Here is a 19,767-nt window from a genome sequence, read left to right on the forward strand (position 1 = left end):
TGTGATTGATTGAACATGTGAAAAGTGGCTTGTGAAGTTTCTTGGTACTACTGATATTTTGGCTAGATAATTTTTTGCTGTGGGGCTGTCTCATGCATTGGAAGATGTTTAGCAGCAGCCCTGGCGTCTACCCACTGGAAGCCAATAGCGGGAGATAGCCGACATACTCAAAATACCCAAATCAAAGTTATTAGTGAAAATGAAAAAAAATGTGTCTTTTATTTTATGGAAAAAAATAACAGACTTTTTGGCCAACCCAATATTTTCCACACTCAGGGCTTACTGTCCCTAAAAGAGAAAGAATCAATTTAAACAAATGTGTGAGTGCCTACAGCTATACATCTGTTTTTAAAAGGAAAATACTGAAAGGTCTCTGAGCAGTGATTTCAAAAAGTTAACGAGGAGGTAAGTAGGCAAAGACGGTGTGATGGGCACGGAGAGGCACCACCAAGATCCTCCTTCGAGGGAGGGCTTATTGTTCCAGCTGTCATCACGCAGGCTCCAGCTGTCAGTCCCCTCAGGGACTACCTGACTTGCAGAGTCACCTCACCTATGGCCACGCCCTTCCTAAGGCAGGCCCCATATAGTGACTGATGAAAGGAAATGGTCTGAAGACTCAGCCCTGTCAGCCCCATTCAGGATGACTCTAAAGGCCCATTCTAGCTCCCAATTCCCCATGGGGTTGAATAAGGCTGTTGCTGGGTGTGCGTCTTCGTCTCACTCCAGGCACTCTGTCCCTTCTACAAGTATTGGTCCGGAAGGCGTGCCTGAATTGACAATCTGCCTGCCTAACTCAAAGTCTGCTTCCCAGAATCCACCCTGTGACTCAAAGGAGTTGCAGCAGAGGGATAGAGATCGTCTTCTCCAAGGGAAGCATCATGTGTGTGAGATGCCTGCAGAAGACCAGAGCAAGAACCATCTGGCACAGAAGGCGGTGGGTATAGGCAGGCAGGAGTTCACAGTGAGGGCTTTCAGCAGTGCAAAAACCATCTTTCTCTTGTCTGTTGTACAAATAACATAGGGAGGACCCGCCCCTGAAGACGGAATTTATTTATAAGACATTATGTATTTATTCTTACATGTTTAAACTTCAGTCACCTTAAAAGTGTTCGCCATTTGGTGCAGTACACCTATCGAGACATTTTTCTGCTGCTCAAAACAGTTTTTGAACTTGTCCATTTTGATGCTTGTAGTGCTGCTGTTTTTTGTTTGCCCTCTTCCACATTGGCAAAATGTTTCCCCTTGAGGACGTTTTTCACCCAAGGACACACAAAAAAAGTCACTCGGGGCGAGACTGGGTAAATAGGGAGGGTGGGGCACAGGGGTCATGCTGTGTTTTTTATGAAAAACTGCTGAACGCTCAGCACGGTGGGGGGAAGTGTGCTCATGAATTACCGATCATGAAATGGGCAAACGCCTTGAAAGAGTTTTCAGAAAGATTCACTGAAGCTGAACGCAGCCTCTCACAACAACGCCAGCTGGGACACTGAAACAGATGGGATCCTAGAACATTCCCCTAGCTAGGGGAAGCTTGTACTTGCAAGGGGCTCGCCCTCCAGAATATAATTCTGGGTTTTCTGGGGCTCCCCCTTGGAAATCATAAACATTCCAATGCGAAGTTGTCCCAGATTTGAGGGTTTCCTTTGCGCTAGCCAGCAAAGATGGGCCCTGGCCTCTGCTAGCACACCACTCTCAGCAGGGAACGTTTTTATCTCCAGCTGGTTACCAGAACCGAGCTGAACACCCTAAAAGGACGGTTTACACTTAAAAAGAAGGAAGAAAGTGATGCCAAACACATGTTATCTACTTCACACTTTTGTTCAAAGCTGCTTGCTCTTCAATACAGGCATTGTTTGCCAGGCTGACAGCATTAAGTGGAAACTGGAAAAACAATGACAGGGGAAACAGGGCTGGTATTTCTGAGTTTTCACAAGTTCAAAGAGAAGTCCTCCACAGCGCTATTAATAACATAGTATGAGGCAACAGAACTGAAGATATACACATCTTTTCAACTTTTAATGCCATTCTTAATCTGATCAATCTGCAAAGTCCATTAGGTTGACCAGAGTGTCCTTTAATCTTTGCTGAGATTCAAGGGCTTCTTTGACTATTTAATAGGAAGGCAAATATGTACTCTTGGTGAAAGACGATATCTTTTGCAAGTCTCTGGGTTATGATAAGAAGTACTGAGCGGGAGGAATTTTTTAAAGTATATTTAGTAGTTGTAGGAGAGCAGGGCAGTGTGATAGAGGAGAGGGATAAGATAAGGAGGCAGAGGCTGGGTCCTTGCAGTCACAAAGATACATTGACTCAAGGACAGAAATGGAAAACAACAGAGAGGTCTCAGAGCAGGAAAGACGGCAAAGTCACTCCTTCCGGTATTCCTGGGTGCGAGAGCCCCTGCGCATGCTCATAATAAAAAACGAACAGGTTCACAAGCAAATGAAGAAAATATCAAACAGCCTTGCAGTGAGTTGGGATGGAGTTGGAAAGGGTTTGGAGGAGATAAGCAAAGGTGAGAACATATGAAAGACAGTTTTGATGATAAGTACAATTCACATCTCTTTTGGGGGTCCTGCTCAGGCCAAAGTTCCCCCACTGGCTTTGTCACGACCAACATCTGTGCAGCACAAAGTGTTTTCTTTTCTTTTTTCACAGACAGAGGGAAGGGAGGGAGAAAGAGACGGAGAGAAACAATGTGTGGTTGCCTCTCATGCACCCCCAACTGGGGACCTGGCCTGCAACCCAGGCATGTGCCCTGACTGGGAATCAAACTGGCGACCCTTTGGTTTGCAGGTTGGTGCTCAACCCACTTAGCTACACCACCTATGGCCACAAAGTGTTTTCTTACAAGCTGGTTTCCCTCCATAAACCATTTTTCACCAGGCCTTAAGATAAATAAAACAATTGACAGTCCTTTAGAAAATTCTGGTAGCAATTTTACAAAAGTCTGTTTAAGTCTGTTGAATTTCATGATATAGAAAAACAGCCTTCAGTTGTGTATGTCTTTTTATTTCTTTTCTGTAACACTTCAGTTTTACTGTAATTTCCATACCATACAAAATGGGAGGGGAGCTATTCTTTTCTCAAGGTAGTTTGAGATGCACTGAGCAACACTGAGCAACAGAAGAGAACCAGTTGGTTGGGGAGCCCTATGTTGCTTTGCTGGTTCCATTTGCTACCATCGCTATATGAGAAAGGCCCAGACCTGAATCTTGGGTTTATTTGAGGCTTGTATGAGCTCTTGTCTATTGTCAGCCACTGTGGTTTGTTGTCTCTCACTTCCCATACTGCTGCAAAACAGGATGGAGGCTGTTCAGAGTGTTTAGAATAGAAAGATACGGGGATGGGGATCCATTGGGAGAACAATATGGTCTACATGCTGTCTGACTCTGCAGGACCAATCTACAATTCAAATTAAAAGTCAACCCTACTGAAAAAAAAGTAGTGACACCTGCTATAATAGGGAAGAACTCAAAGATTATATTCAAAGGAAGAAGCCAGATATATTCAAGAGAACACGTGTTATGTGATTCCATTGATACAAAAGGCCCAAAAAGGCAGACATACAGAGACAGAAAATACATTAATGGTTGCCTAAGGCTGGGGGGTGGGAGTTGGGAGTGACTGTAAATGGACACAGATTTGTTTTCAGGCTGGTGGCAATGTGCTAAAATCAGATTGTTGTGATGATTGCGCAACTCTGTAAATATCTTAAAGTCTTCTAAGGACTAGGGAGGGCAAGGGGACTGTTCCATCTTCATAAAGGTTTAAGAAACTGCCCTGGCTGGTGTGGCTCAGTGAATTGAGTGCCAGCCTGTGAACCAAAAGGTCGCTAGTTTGATTCCCAGTCAGGGCACGTGCCTGAGTTGTGGGCCAGGTCCCCAGTAGGGGGCATGCAAGAGGCAACCGCACATTCGTGTTTCTCTCCCCTTTCTCCCTCCCTTCCCCTCTCTCTAAAAAGGAATACATAAAATATTTAAAAACAAAAGTTTGAGAAGCCTTCGGGCACCAGAACTAAACCAGCCTGGTAGACTTTGAATTTGACACTCAGAAAGGGTATATTTATAATACATAAATTATATCTCAAAACAAGCTGTTTTATGAAAGAGGAATCTCTGCTAGGCAAAGAAAAGCAGGCATCTCAATTATCCTCCGAGTTCTTGAAATATGAGTGGAAAACTCGAAGCAATCAAAGTTATTCATATGATGCACCTCTAATGAAAATGGTGCACTGTGCTGTGTGCTTTGCAGATACTCTTGCATTTAATCCTGACAAGAAATACACGTGTTCATTTTTGTTTTTTCTATTTTGACTATGAGGGAGTTATGGTCTACCAAGGATGGTGTTATACCCAATGTCCCTAACATAGTAAATGGAAGGGTAGAATTTAAGCTCACGTTAGTCTGACTGAAAAAAGGTACCATATTTTTCAGACTATAAGATGGGCATTCCCCCCCCCCCCCAAATTTGGGAGGAATAGTGGTTGTTAATGCTGTTGTGGAGTTCTGTTTACATTTACATTAGTGAAATATGCTATTTATGTTATTAAATATTTGAGCACATTTTTTGCTTCAAATATTTTTTCCCTATTTTCCTCCTCTAAATACCTAGGTGCATCTTATGGTCCGAAAAATATGTATACTCTATCCACTAAACCAAATGAACTTTTATCTGTTTTGCAGAGGTCCAATAAACACAGGCATGCAATTGGAAAAAAATACAACTTCCAAATCAGATTATATAGTCAGTTTGCACATATGACACCTATACTCATACAGATAATCATATCCCACTAATCTTTTCTTAGCATTAAGTTATATTAAGAATACACAAGATTTACAAAGTCTCATTCATTCAGTAGTGGTTAAGAGGAAAAATACCTTTTATTTTACAAAGCTATGTAGGTTCAGTTAAAGATAAGTAATAGAAGACACATATAATATTTGAAAATTACTTTTGTTACCCTGTCGATGAGACACCTTTTTTGCCTCATCTGTCCCCAGTGAAATAAAATTTAGGAAAATATTCCTGCACACATGCCAGAACCTATTTTATAATCTTCTGCTCTTTCTCATCCCAAATGACCTTAGTTATGCTCATTTAAATGGTAGCACTATGGCCCTGGCTGGTGTGGTTCAGTGGATTGAGTGCTGGCCTGTGAACAAAAGGGTTGCCCATTTGAATCCCAGTCAGGGCACATGCCTGTGTTGGAGGCCAGATCCCCAGTAGGGGTATGCAGCAGGCAACCACACATTGATGTTTCTCTCCCTCTCTTTCTTCCTCCCTTTCCCTCTCTGTAAAAATAAATAAATAAAATCTTTTTTAAAAAAAGGTAGCACTATGGAGATGGGCTTTGTATCATATTTGTATATCTTATACATGTTTGCTTTGAGGTCAAGGGCAAAAATGAAAGCAAGAATCAGCTCTGGCTGGTGTGGCTCAGTGGACCTAGCACTGGCCTGCAAACCAAAGAGTCACTGGTTCAATTCCCAATCAGGGCACAAGCCTGGGTTGCAGGCTGGGTCCCTGGTAAAGAGCATGTGAGAGGCAACCACACATTCATGTTTCTCTCCTTCTCTTTCTCCCTCCCTTCCCCTCTAAGAATGAATAAATAAAATCTTTTTTAAAAAATAACAAAAGCAAGAATCAGCAACATGTTACCCAAAAAGGAAATATTCATCAGGATTCTTACCTGCCAGTGGAGGATTATATTCCAAATCAAACCAAGAGTCAGTTTGTGATTTCCATCTACTATGTCACTGCTTCCGATGTTCACTAAATCAACCTGTTAAAGATAAAGGGAAAACATTTGAAGAAGGGAGGAAAAATGTCTACTTGGAAAGAAAGCAAAATATGAAGATAATTGCATTAGCTATTTTCAGAGCCTAAGCAGCATTACTGCTTTTTAAAAATAATCCAAAAATGAAACAAAATGCATTTGGAAATGCACTTTCTGTAATAAGCTAGTGCCCCAAACACATTTGCAAAGAGAAAGGAAATGAATGTGCTTTTATTAGTCTATCAATATATTACTGCAGATTAAAGAGGCTAATCAGAGTATCTCAAAATAAAATACATAACAATGATAACACATAAAAAATGCCTAAAACTGAGATGTGCTTCCTAATATATAATTGAAGTAAAAAAAAAAAAGAAATTTCATCAGTCCTTTTATCTTGCTGAGAGGAATGCTATTATAATTATGGGTGACTATATTTGACTAAAATGCCCTTGCATTCGAAACACATATTAGAATGCTAATAAATAATGGAGCTAATGGCCAGTTCTGTTTCTTCCATTTAGGACTGGGGTTGGGAATCAAAACCTGGAAGGGCTTCGTTTTTCAAGGCAAACCCTACCTCCTACCCATGCTCTTCACATTTTTAGTAGCCATTGGCGAAGTGAAAATTACAACCACAATGAGCTAGCGTTACACGCTTATCATAATGGCTAGAACTGAAAAATCGCGAGAACATCAAACGATGAGGATATGGAGCAACAGGATCACTCATGCATTGCTGGCAGAAACATCAATAGTACAGCTACCCTAGAAACCATGTGGCAATTTCTTACAAAATGGAGCACGTGCTTATCATACAATCCAACAATTGCACTCTTGGGCATTTGCCGCAAAGCAATGAAAACGGATGTTCATGCAAAACCCTATCCGGAAGTGTCCATAGCAGCTTTATTTGTAATAGCCAAAACTGGGAGCAACCCTGATGCCCTTCAAGGGTGAATGGTTAAACAAACTGTGGTATAGCCACACCATGCAATAGTACTTTGTAACAAAAAGGAAGGGACTGTTCATACACATAGCAACTTGGGCGAGTCTCATAGAAATTACACTGACTGTAAAAACAAAGACAGTCTCAAAGAGTTACATACAGTATGATTCTATATATATAACTGTTTTGAAATAACAAAATTAGAGAACTGGAGAACAGAGCAGCAGTTGCCAGACGTTCGGGAGTGGAGTGAGGTGGGTCGGGTAGATGGGTATGTTTATAGGGCCGCAGGCGGGCAGGAGGGATCCTAGCGGTGATGGATCTGCTGTGTACATTTGTGGATGAAACACAAATGTACATATGTGAAAATGTTGTATAGAACTAAAAACATATGTGCATCCACACACAAGGTCAAGCAACACTGGAAAAATATGAAGGCTATTGGTGGATTGTATCAATGTCGATGTCCATGGTAATATACTAGAGTTTCATGGGGGTAAAGCTGGGGTAAGGGTACACAGGATCTTTCTGAATTATTGCTTACAACTGCATATGAATTTACAATGATCTCCAAATGAAAACGCTGACTAAAAACTAAGCATCCAGGGATACTTTAAAAGGAGAATATATCACAATAAAGCAAATAGGCAACCTCAGATTAAGTGCTATATACAACGGAAATGAAACTGTCAGAACAAGGTTGAGGGTTGACGACTTACTTGGGTTTCTCTCTCCTTTTGGGTTTCCTATCTTGGGTTTCTCAAAACTTATCGGGTTTACTATCCTTGGCTCACTGATCCCTTTGGCTGAATATTCTTTTGGCTGCCTCCAGGATCCTGCGATTCTGTCCCTCAGAGGATCTCCACTCGCCCGCCCCCCCCAGCCCCGCCCTCCCCAGGTATCTTCACTAAATAGCTGAGACTCATTTTGGTTAGAGCTTTCATTCTTTCAGGCTCTAAACCCTTACTCGACTGCATTCTGCTCTGATTTATCCTGCCCAACTGTTTTTTCCTTCAGGGGGATGGGTTCACCATTCTGTCACTCGACGCTAAAACACATTCCTTATCGTTCCATCTTAGTTTTCTAAATGTCATTAATTATAACTTGAAAGTATGAAGCTATGTTAGAAATCCAGGTGAAAACAAAAAAAGGCGACCAAACTTCAGTCTAATTGTCAAATCACCCCCAATTACTCCCCACATGAACTTATTTGCAGGTTACATGGATAATTAAATCCTTAAATTTATTTTTGCATTCCAACTATGTAACACTTATTGGTCAGTTGGCTTAAACCAAGTAAGTGATATAGAGAAAATGTACAATCATTTGAATAAGGATAAAAGATCAAGATATAAGTCCACAATTGAATTCAACACAAATTTATAGTAGAGGATATTATTGCGCTATTCAATAGATTAGATGTGGGTATAGTATCATATGGAATTTACAGATAAGTAAGAAATGCAACTATCATCATTTTTTAATGTGAACTATATGCTAATATTTGTGCTGTTTTCTATGTCTGTGTATATGTATTTACGGGTATGTATACTCTCATTTTTATTCTTTTAGAAATATTTTATTTCTTTATAGATATGACCACACAAATATACTATTTTACACAAGTGATTGAGATCTCATGTATGTACCTCTCCTGTTTTTCAATGATCATGGCATGTGTGCATGTGCATGTGTGATATCACAAACACACAAAATCTAAGGGGTTTTATGCTGCACCCCCAAATGGCACATCATTCAGATTTCATTGAATATTGCTTTTACTAAACAGTAATCCCTGTTATTCCTTCACTTTAATGGCTGCATAATATTTAATAGTTTGGGTGTACTAAAGAGCATTTAGCCACTGCCCTGTTAGTAGACATTCACTTTGTTTCTAATCTATTGATATTTGTTCTGTCTCTTTTGGTTTGCCCCTTTATACAATGCTGGGATGGACAGCGTGCATTACCCATCCTCAGATACTGCCGCTTCCATTGTTATAAGAGCTATTCCCAGGGATGTGTCCACTAGATCAAAGGGAATATTTATTTTTCGTTTTAAAGATTTAGCATTTAAATATATTTTAATAAACATAATATGTTTAGCATATATATTTAGCATTTCATATATTTTTAAAGATTTTATTTATTCATTTTTAGAAAGAGGGGAAGGGAGGGAGAAAGGAGAGAAACATCAATGTGTGGTTGCCCCTTGCGCACCCCCCATGAGGAACCTGGCCCTCAATCTAGGCGTGTGCCGTGACTGGGAATCGAACCAACAACCCTTTGGCTCACAGGCTGGCACTCAGTCCACTGAGCCACACCATCAAGAGCTAGGTTTTATTTTTTAATCATAAAAATGATTTAGCGTTTAATATTTTAACCATAACTGTATAAGGGTAGGCTATTCCCTTACCACTAATAGGTGGTTCTGCTTTTACATTTTGCCTGTATGATGCGTAAAAAGATACTGCATTGTTAATTTAATGTATTTCCATGATTCCTAGTACATTTTGGAGTATGTTTTGTATGATTGATCATTATAATCTCATCTGTGAATTGTCTGTTAATACGCTTTGCTCATTACCTATAGGGTAGTTTACTTTTCCTTCTTAATTTAAGAGCTCTTTGCAACCAACAGCTAACATTTGCTGAGTACTTAGCACATGCAACATATGGCTACAATCAATATCATTTCATTAGTTCAACAAAATAGAATTTTTGCATTTGTATTCAAAAGTGAGATGGTCTTATACAATTAATATTTCATTTGGTGTTTATTGACTGCTGGTAGTAAGGTTATTCTGACATCACAAAAGGAATGACACTAAAGTTGTATCTTTTTATATGATCTCAAATAGCTTAAAACATAGGAATTATTTATTCTTTAAGGACTAGGTTACATTCATACCTGAAGAATCCTGGTATATTTTTCAATGGTAGGTCTCTAATAACTGACCAATGTTTTCTAAAGTCGTGAGTCTGCTTCAATTTTCTGCTATTCTGTTATCAGTTTTAGTAATTTGCATTGCAGTAGGAAATTATGCAGGCCCAGGACTTTTCAAAATAAATTTTATAGAATTGCCCATACTATTTTCTTAGTTTCGTCTGTATCTGTGGTTACACAGCCTGTCTCATTATTAACCTTCTGTGCTTTCCATTCTCCTCATGTTTCTTTTGTTATAATTAAAAGAGATTTATCTATTTTGTTATCTATTCAAAGAGCCAGCTTTTGTTGTATGCATTCAACCTATTTTTTTTACTTTTTAAAATTTTGAATCCACTGTTCATTATTGTATTTTAACAACCTCTTAAGAGATAGACTTAATTCTTTTATTTCTATCTTTAAGAAAATCAAAGCTATAACCCACGTTCTCTTGGAACACAGTTTTCCGTCTACCCACATCCTCATCACATGAAAAGTATGAAATAGTTCCCATTTTATGGCATTTTACAAGAAGGCAACAGAATCTCCCAGATACACAAAGCTTCCACAAGATGCAAAAGCAGGTGGAGACAGGCCTGAGGGACAATCCCTTAATTAAATCTAGAGAACTCTTCATGAAGTACTGTAACCTCTCTCTAAATGAACAGCTATTGTACACCGCCATGCAGACAGGGAATATTATTTGTTTTGGTTATCTCTTGTCTCTTGCTGTACATCTTTTCTTCCAACTAACAAGGACTATAAGAAAAATAATAACTAATTATCGCTAAGACTCAAGAAGAGGGGGTTATTTTATCATCCCTGAAAGGAACTGTTCATGGCCTTTGTATGACTACTGAATGCTTCTTATGGACAGTCCTGCCCATTTCAACTGTAAATTCTCATAAGCTTACTTAGTGTTATAATGCTATATTTCTTACCATAGAGCTATGAGTAATATGTTTTTTTTTTAAATTATCACTAGCTACTCTGCCCTGGCTGGTGTGAGTCAGTGGTTTGAGCGCCAGCCTGTGAACCAAAGGGTCACCAGTTTGATTCCCAGTCAGGACACATGCCTGGGTTGCGGGCCAGGCCCCCAATAGGGGGCATGCGAGAGGCAACCACACTTGGATGTTTCTCTCCCTCTCTTTCTCCCTCCCTTCTCCTCTGTTTAAAATAAATAAATAAAATCTTCAAAAATATTATCACTAGCTACTCTGAAATAATCATCACCATGATGCACACAGTGGCTTCTCTCTTTTACATATCATTTGTAATATATGCTCTGAAATTACATCTTTCAAGGTTTCTCATTCTGATTTCTAACTATGAAAAGAGAAAACAAATGAATAATTATGTCTGTCTAGTAAGCAAGACAAAAGACATTTCTATGACATATATGTTAACAAACGGGCACAGTGTGAGAGAGAACGTGGGTGTGTGTATCAGTATTGTCACAAGCCCTAGAGCAGGAACCTCAATCCTGAGATCATTAAGGACAAGCCAAGTTGTTTTCCTGTTTTGCAGACCAAAAGCCTCTGATAACAAATGAATAGGTGTGAAGATAGATATTGTATGCGAAAATCAAATAGCCGCATTGAATTTTTGTAGAAACAAGTTTACCTACGCATGAAGATTGGTTTTAGGCGCTCCTACAAACAGGCCCGAGACTTTACCCAGGAAGGAATGTTAGATTCTGGCTCCGAGTTTTGTATGATTATCTGTGGGAGAGGCTTTCTTCGTAATTTTGGAGGATAGAACATTCTCCCCACTTGCTGTGACATAATGGAAATGTATTGCGGCTCCAGCAGAATATTTCAAAGTCAACTGAGGGATGTGTCCCTTGAGTCGGGAGGAGCAGGATGCAAAAATGCACCCAGGTAACCTAATGACCTGCTTCTCGGAATAGTCTATTTTTGTCGATTTCAGAGGGGAGAGGACACAAATGGAACAGAATTCTGTTCCCACACTAGTATTTAGACTAAAATATCTGATTTTGCACCAAAATGTGTATTTGGTAAGTTATGATTAATATATAAGTATTTCAGAGAGCACTATCCCTTCCCGGTGCTCCGCCTCCTAAATGGGCGTGCTAATGACGACTGGACTGTGAAGAGTGATTCATTCTCTTCCATTGCTTATTCTAGAGAACAATGTTTGCTTTATCCTAGGCTTTGTTTTGTATTGTTTTGCAGAAAGCTAATTTTATTTTGATTGAGATACAATGAACATATACTTCTAGTCTCTGGAGAAGACAAACTGTAAGTATACATTATGTAGGCTTTGGCAAATGTTTCTGCTGACGTAACAAGCATTCCAGGCTAGATAGAGCCTTTCTAACATGCAAGACAACCTTCTAGTTCCCCATGGGACAGCTATACTTATTGTTCCAGCTTTTTTCCTTGTTTAATTTCTTTTTACTTTTTATTTTTAAATTGTAGTTTACGTTCAATAGAAACAGACTCAGATACAGAGAACAGAGGGACTGTTGTCAGAGGAGAGAAGGGTTGGGGAACTGGGTGGAAAATGTGAAGGTACTGAGAAGTGCAGTTTGGTAGTTACAAAATAGTCATGGGGATGGAGATTACAGCTTAGGGAATACAGTCAATAATACTGGAGTAACTATGTATGGTGTCTGGTGGGTACTAGAAATACCGGGGGGGGGGGGGCACTGGGTGAAAGTACATGATTTTTTAACCACTGTGCTGTACATCCCAGGTATTGTTTTTATCCCCAGTTCTTTCAGGCCGTAAATGCAGTCTAGCATTGTCAGTAGTATTTTCTACAAGCTAAATTTAGACATCTCATCCTGGTTATAATAAAAGAATTTATAGATATTATTTTTATATATTTAAGATTCTAGAATACTTAAGAAAACCACAAGATTTAAAGCAAAACTGGACTGTGATGGTTTAGTGAAAGGAGATCACTAACCTGGACTAGTTATATTATTTTTAAATAGCTTTATAGAAGGAAAAGAAGAATGAGTTCATAGACCATAGACAGTACACACTGACTTTAGAATGATGCTCTGGCTCCTGTGGCTCAGTGGATTGAGTGCCAGCCTGCGAACCAAAGAGTTGTTGGTTCGATTCCCAGTCAGAGCACATGCCTGGGCTACAAGCTGGGTCCCCAGTAGGGGGCGTGTGAGAGGCAACCACACATTGATGTTTCTCTCCCTCTCTTTCTCCCTCCCTTTTCCTCTCTCTAAAAACAAATAAATAGAATATTTTTAAAAAGCGAGGAATATTTGACAAAAATAATTTCAGCAACCAGTCAAATAATGAAAATGGAAGTTCTTAGGGCAGAACAGAGCTAAAGAAGGGAGAAGAAAAAAAGATCAAAGCAAGGAAGTGATATTCTTCTGATATCTCCGACAAAGTTTAGGAGGAATAAAGCTCTGACAAATTGTTTCATACTTTTTAAATTTGGGGTGGCAGCAGGGAACTGGATAAACTATTCCAGTTTTGGTCTGTAGATAATTTAAGCTTTTGTAGCTGTTTTTTTATTGGGGCAACATTGGTTAATAAAATTATACAGTTTCAGCTGTACAATTCTATAACCCATCATCACTATATTGTATGGTGTGTTCACCACCCCAAGCCAAGTCTCCTTCCATCACCATTTATCCCCCTTCCCCCATCTCTACTTCCCCAACCCCTTTCCATCTGGTAATCATCTTATATTTGTCTGTGCCTATGAGGTGTTGTTTTTTTTTTTTTTTTTTTTACTTAATCCCTTTACCTTTTTCACCCAGCCCCAGCCATTGTCAGGTGCCTGCCAATATCTCCCTGTGGCTATGCCACTTGTGAAGCTAATTGGATCCTGGTCTGATGTTCTCTGAAGCTGTCTACTGGGTGTGTCGTTCTGGAGCCTCTTAGGATGGGCACGGGTGCAGATAAGTATCAGACACTGCCTATGAGTGGCCCTGGACAACCTGTTTGGAGCTACAAAGTGACCCACAGTTTGTGGCTGTCTCTGCTGGGCCTGGGTGTGTGTGGGAAGGACTAAGCCTCATGCCAAGGCCAGATTTTACCAGCACCAGGCCCAGGGGCAGATCAGCAAAGGTCCCAGGACACCCCAAGATCTGCCTCCACTTGCTTCCGCCTGCCAGGCTCAGTCACTGAAAGAGCCTGTGGCGCTGCCTCAGTTGCATGAGGTAGCTTCTCAGGGAGTCACCAGGTAGCGGTAAGTAGTGTTCACCAGATTGATACAGGCTCAAATTCAGTGCCAGTGCTGGGTCCGAGGTCACACAGCAAATGTCCCAGGGTTCACCAAGTCTAGCTGCCACTGAATGGGTGCTCATACACCTTTGCGGTGGGGTGAGGTCTCAGGGAGTCATCAGGGCAAGGCCAGCAGAGTTTATTGGGCCCCAAAAGACCAAAATTTGGCCATGTGAAGGAAGGGCTCTGCACCAATTGGCATGTGAGGAGAAAATGGTCCCTGTCCTAGAGTCACACAACTCATTCTGTTCCAGATTCTGCCCGGACCTCAGCAGGGTGGAGCCACCGGGTGCTGAGAGGGTGGCACAGCCAGGAGCCTGGAAAGTCTGGCTAGCAGATCTCCCATGAGGGGGTGGTGCCAGTCAGGATCACGGGAGAGAGGGAGGAATGGTCCCCGCCCTCAAGCCACACAACTCAGTCACTGACACCCCTGAGTCTGCCCAGACCTCCACACCCAGGCCCAGACAGCTGATTCTTCAGCAGGGGGCAAGCTCCACAGGGTAGGGCTACAGGGAGTCCAGAGGGTGGGGCTATTGCTTCTCCCCAGGCTGATGCCACACAGAGGGCACTTCATCATCCAAGGAAGATGGTGTCTGTGGTATGGGAGCAGGACTCAGCACAGAGATTCTGGTGGCTGTCCCTTCAGCTCTCTCCCCAGAGCCACAGACTCTAGTCTTTCCTCATATGATTCTAGTCCTCTCTGTCCTCCCTCTGCTGGAGCCCACTGAGAGTGGCTGCAAATGCGATTTTGCGTGTTGTCCCTTTAAAAGGGTGTCTGGGTCTCTAGAAGACTCCTGTCCCTCCTTGGTGGACAGAATCCCTGCTGATTTTCACAGCCAGATGCCATGTGGGCTCCTTTTCCCAGCTCAGATGCTCTGGGCTGGGGAGCTTGGCTTGGGGTTGAAACCCCATGCTTCTCAGGGGGACCCCCCTGCAGCTGAGATATCCCTCCAGGATCTCGGCCGCCACCCGTGGGAGCAAGGCCAGGCCTTTTCACGTCTCCGCCCTTCCTACCAGTCTCAATGAAGCTTCTTCTGTAAACCCGTGGCTCTAAGACTTCTGTTCAGCTAGCCTTCAGTTCGGTTCTGTGGGTTGATTGGGTTGTGTTTCAGTTGTAATTCTAGTTTGGTCCTGGGCGGAGGTGAGTGTAACTCTACATACTCTACAGCCATCTTGGATGTTGTAGAAAGTTATATCTCATTCAATGGGGAAGCATCATCTTTCTAATACTTGGTATTTACCACCTCTTGCTTTTTAGACAACCACTGAGAAGGACATTCTGCAGCTACAGGCACTCATGAAAACACATCCTGTATCATTCAGCCAAGTAACATTAGGTTAGAACTAGAAGGTCCCTCACATTTGTTTCAAAGAATGTAATTCTTCAGGATCACTTCAGATTTCAAGATTTATCCTGCAAAGGAGTCACTTTTATTCCTTGATATATCCTTTTGTTCCTGCAGAATATAATCTGAGCATTTTTTTAAAGCAAAATGTGGAAGGCATAGGGATAATAACAAGCCATAGTTTTACTCGTCAGACTTGGTGACTATAATGAAATGAAAAATGCTGCAAATTAAATCTCATAAAATAACTTCACCTAGAATGCCAAGATTATGAAAGGAAGCATCCTTAAAAGTTTGGGTAGATTTCCTTAAGTGGAATCTTAAGCAATAATTAACAGGGAAAGACCATGTATTGGAATTTACTATATAAAGATCCCTCCGGGTACTTATACACCCCAGGCACAGACTTCTACCCTCTATTTATTTGGTACTTCCATACCCACACACTTCTCTCTCATAAATGATTTATACCTGAGAATTTCCTTGCAACATTCTAGACAAATAGGATTTTCTGTTAAATGTTAAGTACTTTTTATAAAACATCTGCCATCCTGTAGTCAAGCTAAAGTGACTTCTCTGTATTGAAGAGAAACTCCTCGCGTATTTATATACTCTTCCCGAATATAATGCATTGAAAAGATCAGCACTGCAGGAAAAGCAAAGTAGTTTCACTGCCCTGCAGCATGTGCTTTTATAACTGTGTTTAAGATTTATATAAAATTTTAAGGCTTCCGGGCATAAGTCATACCTATTTTTTCCCACTGAGAGATGCATGTGTTGAATCTTTCATTATTAAGTGACGAATAGTTCAATATATACAACCAAAGTGGGGGCCGCCCTGGCTATTGTGGACGGGCTCTTCACTGGCAGGTTCCTTTCATTCCCTCTCAGATGTCCATAGTCCACAGATTACTCTTTATTTTATGCAAATGCAGACATTTGCATTAGGGAATATCTGTAAAAAGCACATTTTGACCTAGAATACATAAAAAGACTTACTTCTGGGTACTTATTATGAAGCTAGTAACCCTACCTTCAATGATTAAGATTGACTATTTAGTCATTCAATAAATATTTAGACCATCCCCCATACGGGACATGTTACGTGTTAAGGACAGAGAAGAAAAAAGGGACAGTTTCGTGTAATTGCTCACACTAGTGGAATCAGTTAAAAGTTCTCTATAATTTGAATGTGTTGATGACCGTAATCATATATCACAAGGTAATTATTGCTCATGGAACTGTGTTTTTACTGGCGTATACACTGCCTCTTTGACAGTAAAGATTTGAAGCAATTAATTTAAAAAATCCATCATGTTATAAAGGTAGAAACAGTAAAGGGGTGAAAGAAAATTAAAACAAATATATCAAAATAGAAGTTGTAATGCAAGTACTCTTATTCAACAGAAAATGTAGAACTAAACTTTTGGCAAAGTAACTCTTACAGCTAAACAAGCAAAATTTCTTAGGTGCAATATTATGTACCAGAGGGCATCATTTGAGAAAATGTATACTGTCCTCAGTAATAATGTTACAATGTAGAATAATATAAAAGATGTATGTACTGGAGGGGGGGAACAATTCACTCTATGAAATCATTTTAAGTGAGAACCAGTTTCATTTTAGGAGTCATAACTTCACATCACGTGCGATGTGAATGGAAAGATGACAAGACATGCGTGTGTGTGTGTTTATATTTCATAGAAGAATATTTTGAAATAAGTGCAACCATTTCTATGAGTACATTATACAAGTAACAGGGCGGAACCAAAGCCACGGCATCATTAGACAAATATCCCGCAGTTAGTGAGTGATGGTGAAAAGGATGTACTTCTTTTGGATCCTTGGAATTAAGATATATGAGGTGCAGACATTACAGGCCTATTTGTGGCCTGCAAATTTAGAATAAGAAATAATACTTATTTAACATAAATTAACTGAAAAATTTGGAACTTACATTTCAAATGCTGGATTTTATAAGTAATAAATAGGAGTGGGTTATATTCAGTCAAACATATTAAGCGATGACATACTCTAAAATATATATTACCTAGCTATTTCAGTTTCTGAATACTTAAAGGACACATAAAATACTAGTTCTAAAGAACACTGTAGAATCCTCTTCATCTAAGACTACATGTCAGGAAGAGTGAACACTGTCATTTTTCAGATCAGTGACATTTGACAACCATTCAGTATAATTCGGTGACAATTTTCAATGATGAGATTAAGTAAATATTTATATGTAGCTGACATTTGAATTTTCACCCTAGGCTTTTTCAATACTCACTTTGGCTTTGTACGTTAATAATGTATAACAATGACCTCATTTGCTTGGTGAGATCTCACATTATACATTGAAATTACTTGCTCAAAAAAGTTGCCACTTTGTCATAGACAATTGATGAGAGTGTTGTAGTGAACATAACTAAGAGATCTATGACTGTTTCACCTCATAGTAAATCATGGCAAATCAGTAAAGTCCTGGTATGTGCCCACAATGGATGTCAACACTACATTTTTTCTTTTTTATTATATGATCTTTATTTTATATATATCTATTTATAATTTATATATAATTTATATATCTATTTATAATGTATATATAATTTTTATATATTTATATGTTCATATATTCATATAATATATATATATTCCCATTACCATTTAATTCCCTTATACTCCCATCCCCTCAGCAATCACCACACAGTTGTCCACATCCACAAGTCCTTTTTCCCACACTACATTTTTGGTAAGAATCTTTTTTTTTAAAGATTTTATTTATTTATTTTTAGAGAGGGAAGGGAGGGAGATAGAGAGAGAGAAACATCAATGTACGGTTGCTGGGGGTTATGGCCTGCAAGCCAGGCATGTACCCTGGCTGGGAATCGAACCTGCGACACTTTGGTTCACAGCCCGCGCTCAATCCACTGAGCTACGCCAGCCAGGACAAGAATCTTTAAAGTAATGGTAGAATGCGTTCCATGATTTCAAAAAGGGAATGAGTTCAGGCAATGGAGACACAATAGAGTATAAAAGATGTACACCAGAAACTTATATAATGTTATTAGTAACCAATCTCACTCCAATAAATTTAATTTTAAAAAGGTGTTGAGACTCATGAAGTATAAACGTGGAAATCTTGGGATGGAAAAAGAGGAAACAAACTGGGATCAACCAATGAATAGAAGGTGGCGATATAAGGCACAAGGAGGGCAGTTTAACACACCACAGACAGGTCAACCCCCGCTACCAGATTTCTAAAGGCTAAGTTCCTTTATCCAGGGAAAAACCTCAGTCATTATCCAACTATACATAAAATGATTAGAAATGCAAATCTCTGATAGAGGAAGCTCAGCGACTGGAACTTAGTTATATCTAAGGGGGGAAATGTTTCAATGAGCAAGTTTTAAATGACCCAGTAAAGATCTTGCATTTGAGAGAAGACGGGGTTAAAGGCTGATGGAAGTGCATTCAGAATGCCTGGTGCAGGGGACTACTCACAAACAAGAGTGGGGAAGGGTAAGGAGAGAAAGAATGGCAGTATGAGTGATATTTCCATATTCTCTGCAATTTGCTCTACAAACTTCAACCTGTCACAAATAAATGGAAGCTGTGGATACTGTTGGGGCCCAGGGCAGGCCACCTTAAGATATCCCACAATGGTATTGACTATTTTGAATCATTCAAGTTCCTTAAGAAACCGCCCATGCGCGAATAAAAACCCTGACCTCTCTGTCCCCCTGAAAGCAGGAGATAAATCTCCCATGTGAGAGATGCCCTCCCTGTTTCTGAGCGCCCAGCAGCCACCTGATAACAATAGATGAAAGATCCCAAAGTGGGAAGCTTGTATCCACAAGGCTTGTAACTCACTACTCAAGCTCAGACTTTGTTTAGATTCCTCACTAATGAACACTCAAACCTGGCTTCGATTCCTTTATAATGAGAGCTGATTTTGCTCTGTCCTGCCAACTTCTTGCATATTTATTGGTTTCTGTTTTGTGTTGTTTCGTTTTTGTCTAAAAAGCATAAAAAGGCGGAAGGGGCCTGGTTCAATCATCTCTTTGAGCCTCATTTTAGGATCGGAGCAGCGTATTATGATTCTTCCCTGCACACGTACTAATTTTTTGTTATCTCCTGTCTTCTGTCCATGTTATTATTTTATTATTAGTCCAGCCATAAGAACTAAAGAAGCATGTTTTAGGGGAGGGGTGGGGAGCATTCTCCCCCTCCCCAACAATACAATTTATCCTGACCTAGTGTGTGAAGAAGTATAACCCCTCGGTAGAGTCATCCAAACCCTGTGTCACAGAATTTTGTACTTTTTTTTTGTTTGTTTTCTTTTTGAAACCACGGCCAACTTGACCACAAATGAGCTTGGCTCTCAGCAAATATTGTAATAAAGGTATCGCTGCACTTAAAAGTACTTTCTCCTCGATAAGCTGTTTTCAAAACTAAATTATTGATAGCAGGGATAAGTTCATGCTAAAACAGCCACCACGGAGAATGCAAATCAGAACAGAAACGTGGTGTCAGCTCTA

General features: G+C 40.1%; 1 protein-coding gene across 1 annotated transcript in view; it reads right to left on the reverse strand.

Moving 5' to 3' along the window:
• Positions 1–19,767, reverse strand: part of DMD (dystrophin) — a 1,951,120-nt gene that overhangs the window by 1,557,212 nt on the left and 374,141 nt on the right. The window contains exon 5 of the mRNA XM_036016633.1: positions 5,697–5,789. Coding sequence (XP_035872526.1) covers positions 5,697–5,789 — 93 coding nt within the window. The remainder of the gene's footprint in view (positions 1–5,696; positions 5,790–19,767) is intronic.

The sequence above is a fragment of the Phyllostomus discolor genome, chromosome X, assembly GCF_004126475.2.
Source record: "Phyllostomus discolor isolate MPI-MPIP mPhyDis1 chromosome X, mPhyDis1.pri.v3, whole genome shotgun sequence".
Taxonomy (NCBI): Eukaryota; Metazoa; Chordata; class Mammalia; order Chiroptera; family Phyllostomidae; genus Phyllostomus; species Phyllostomus discolor.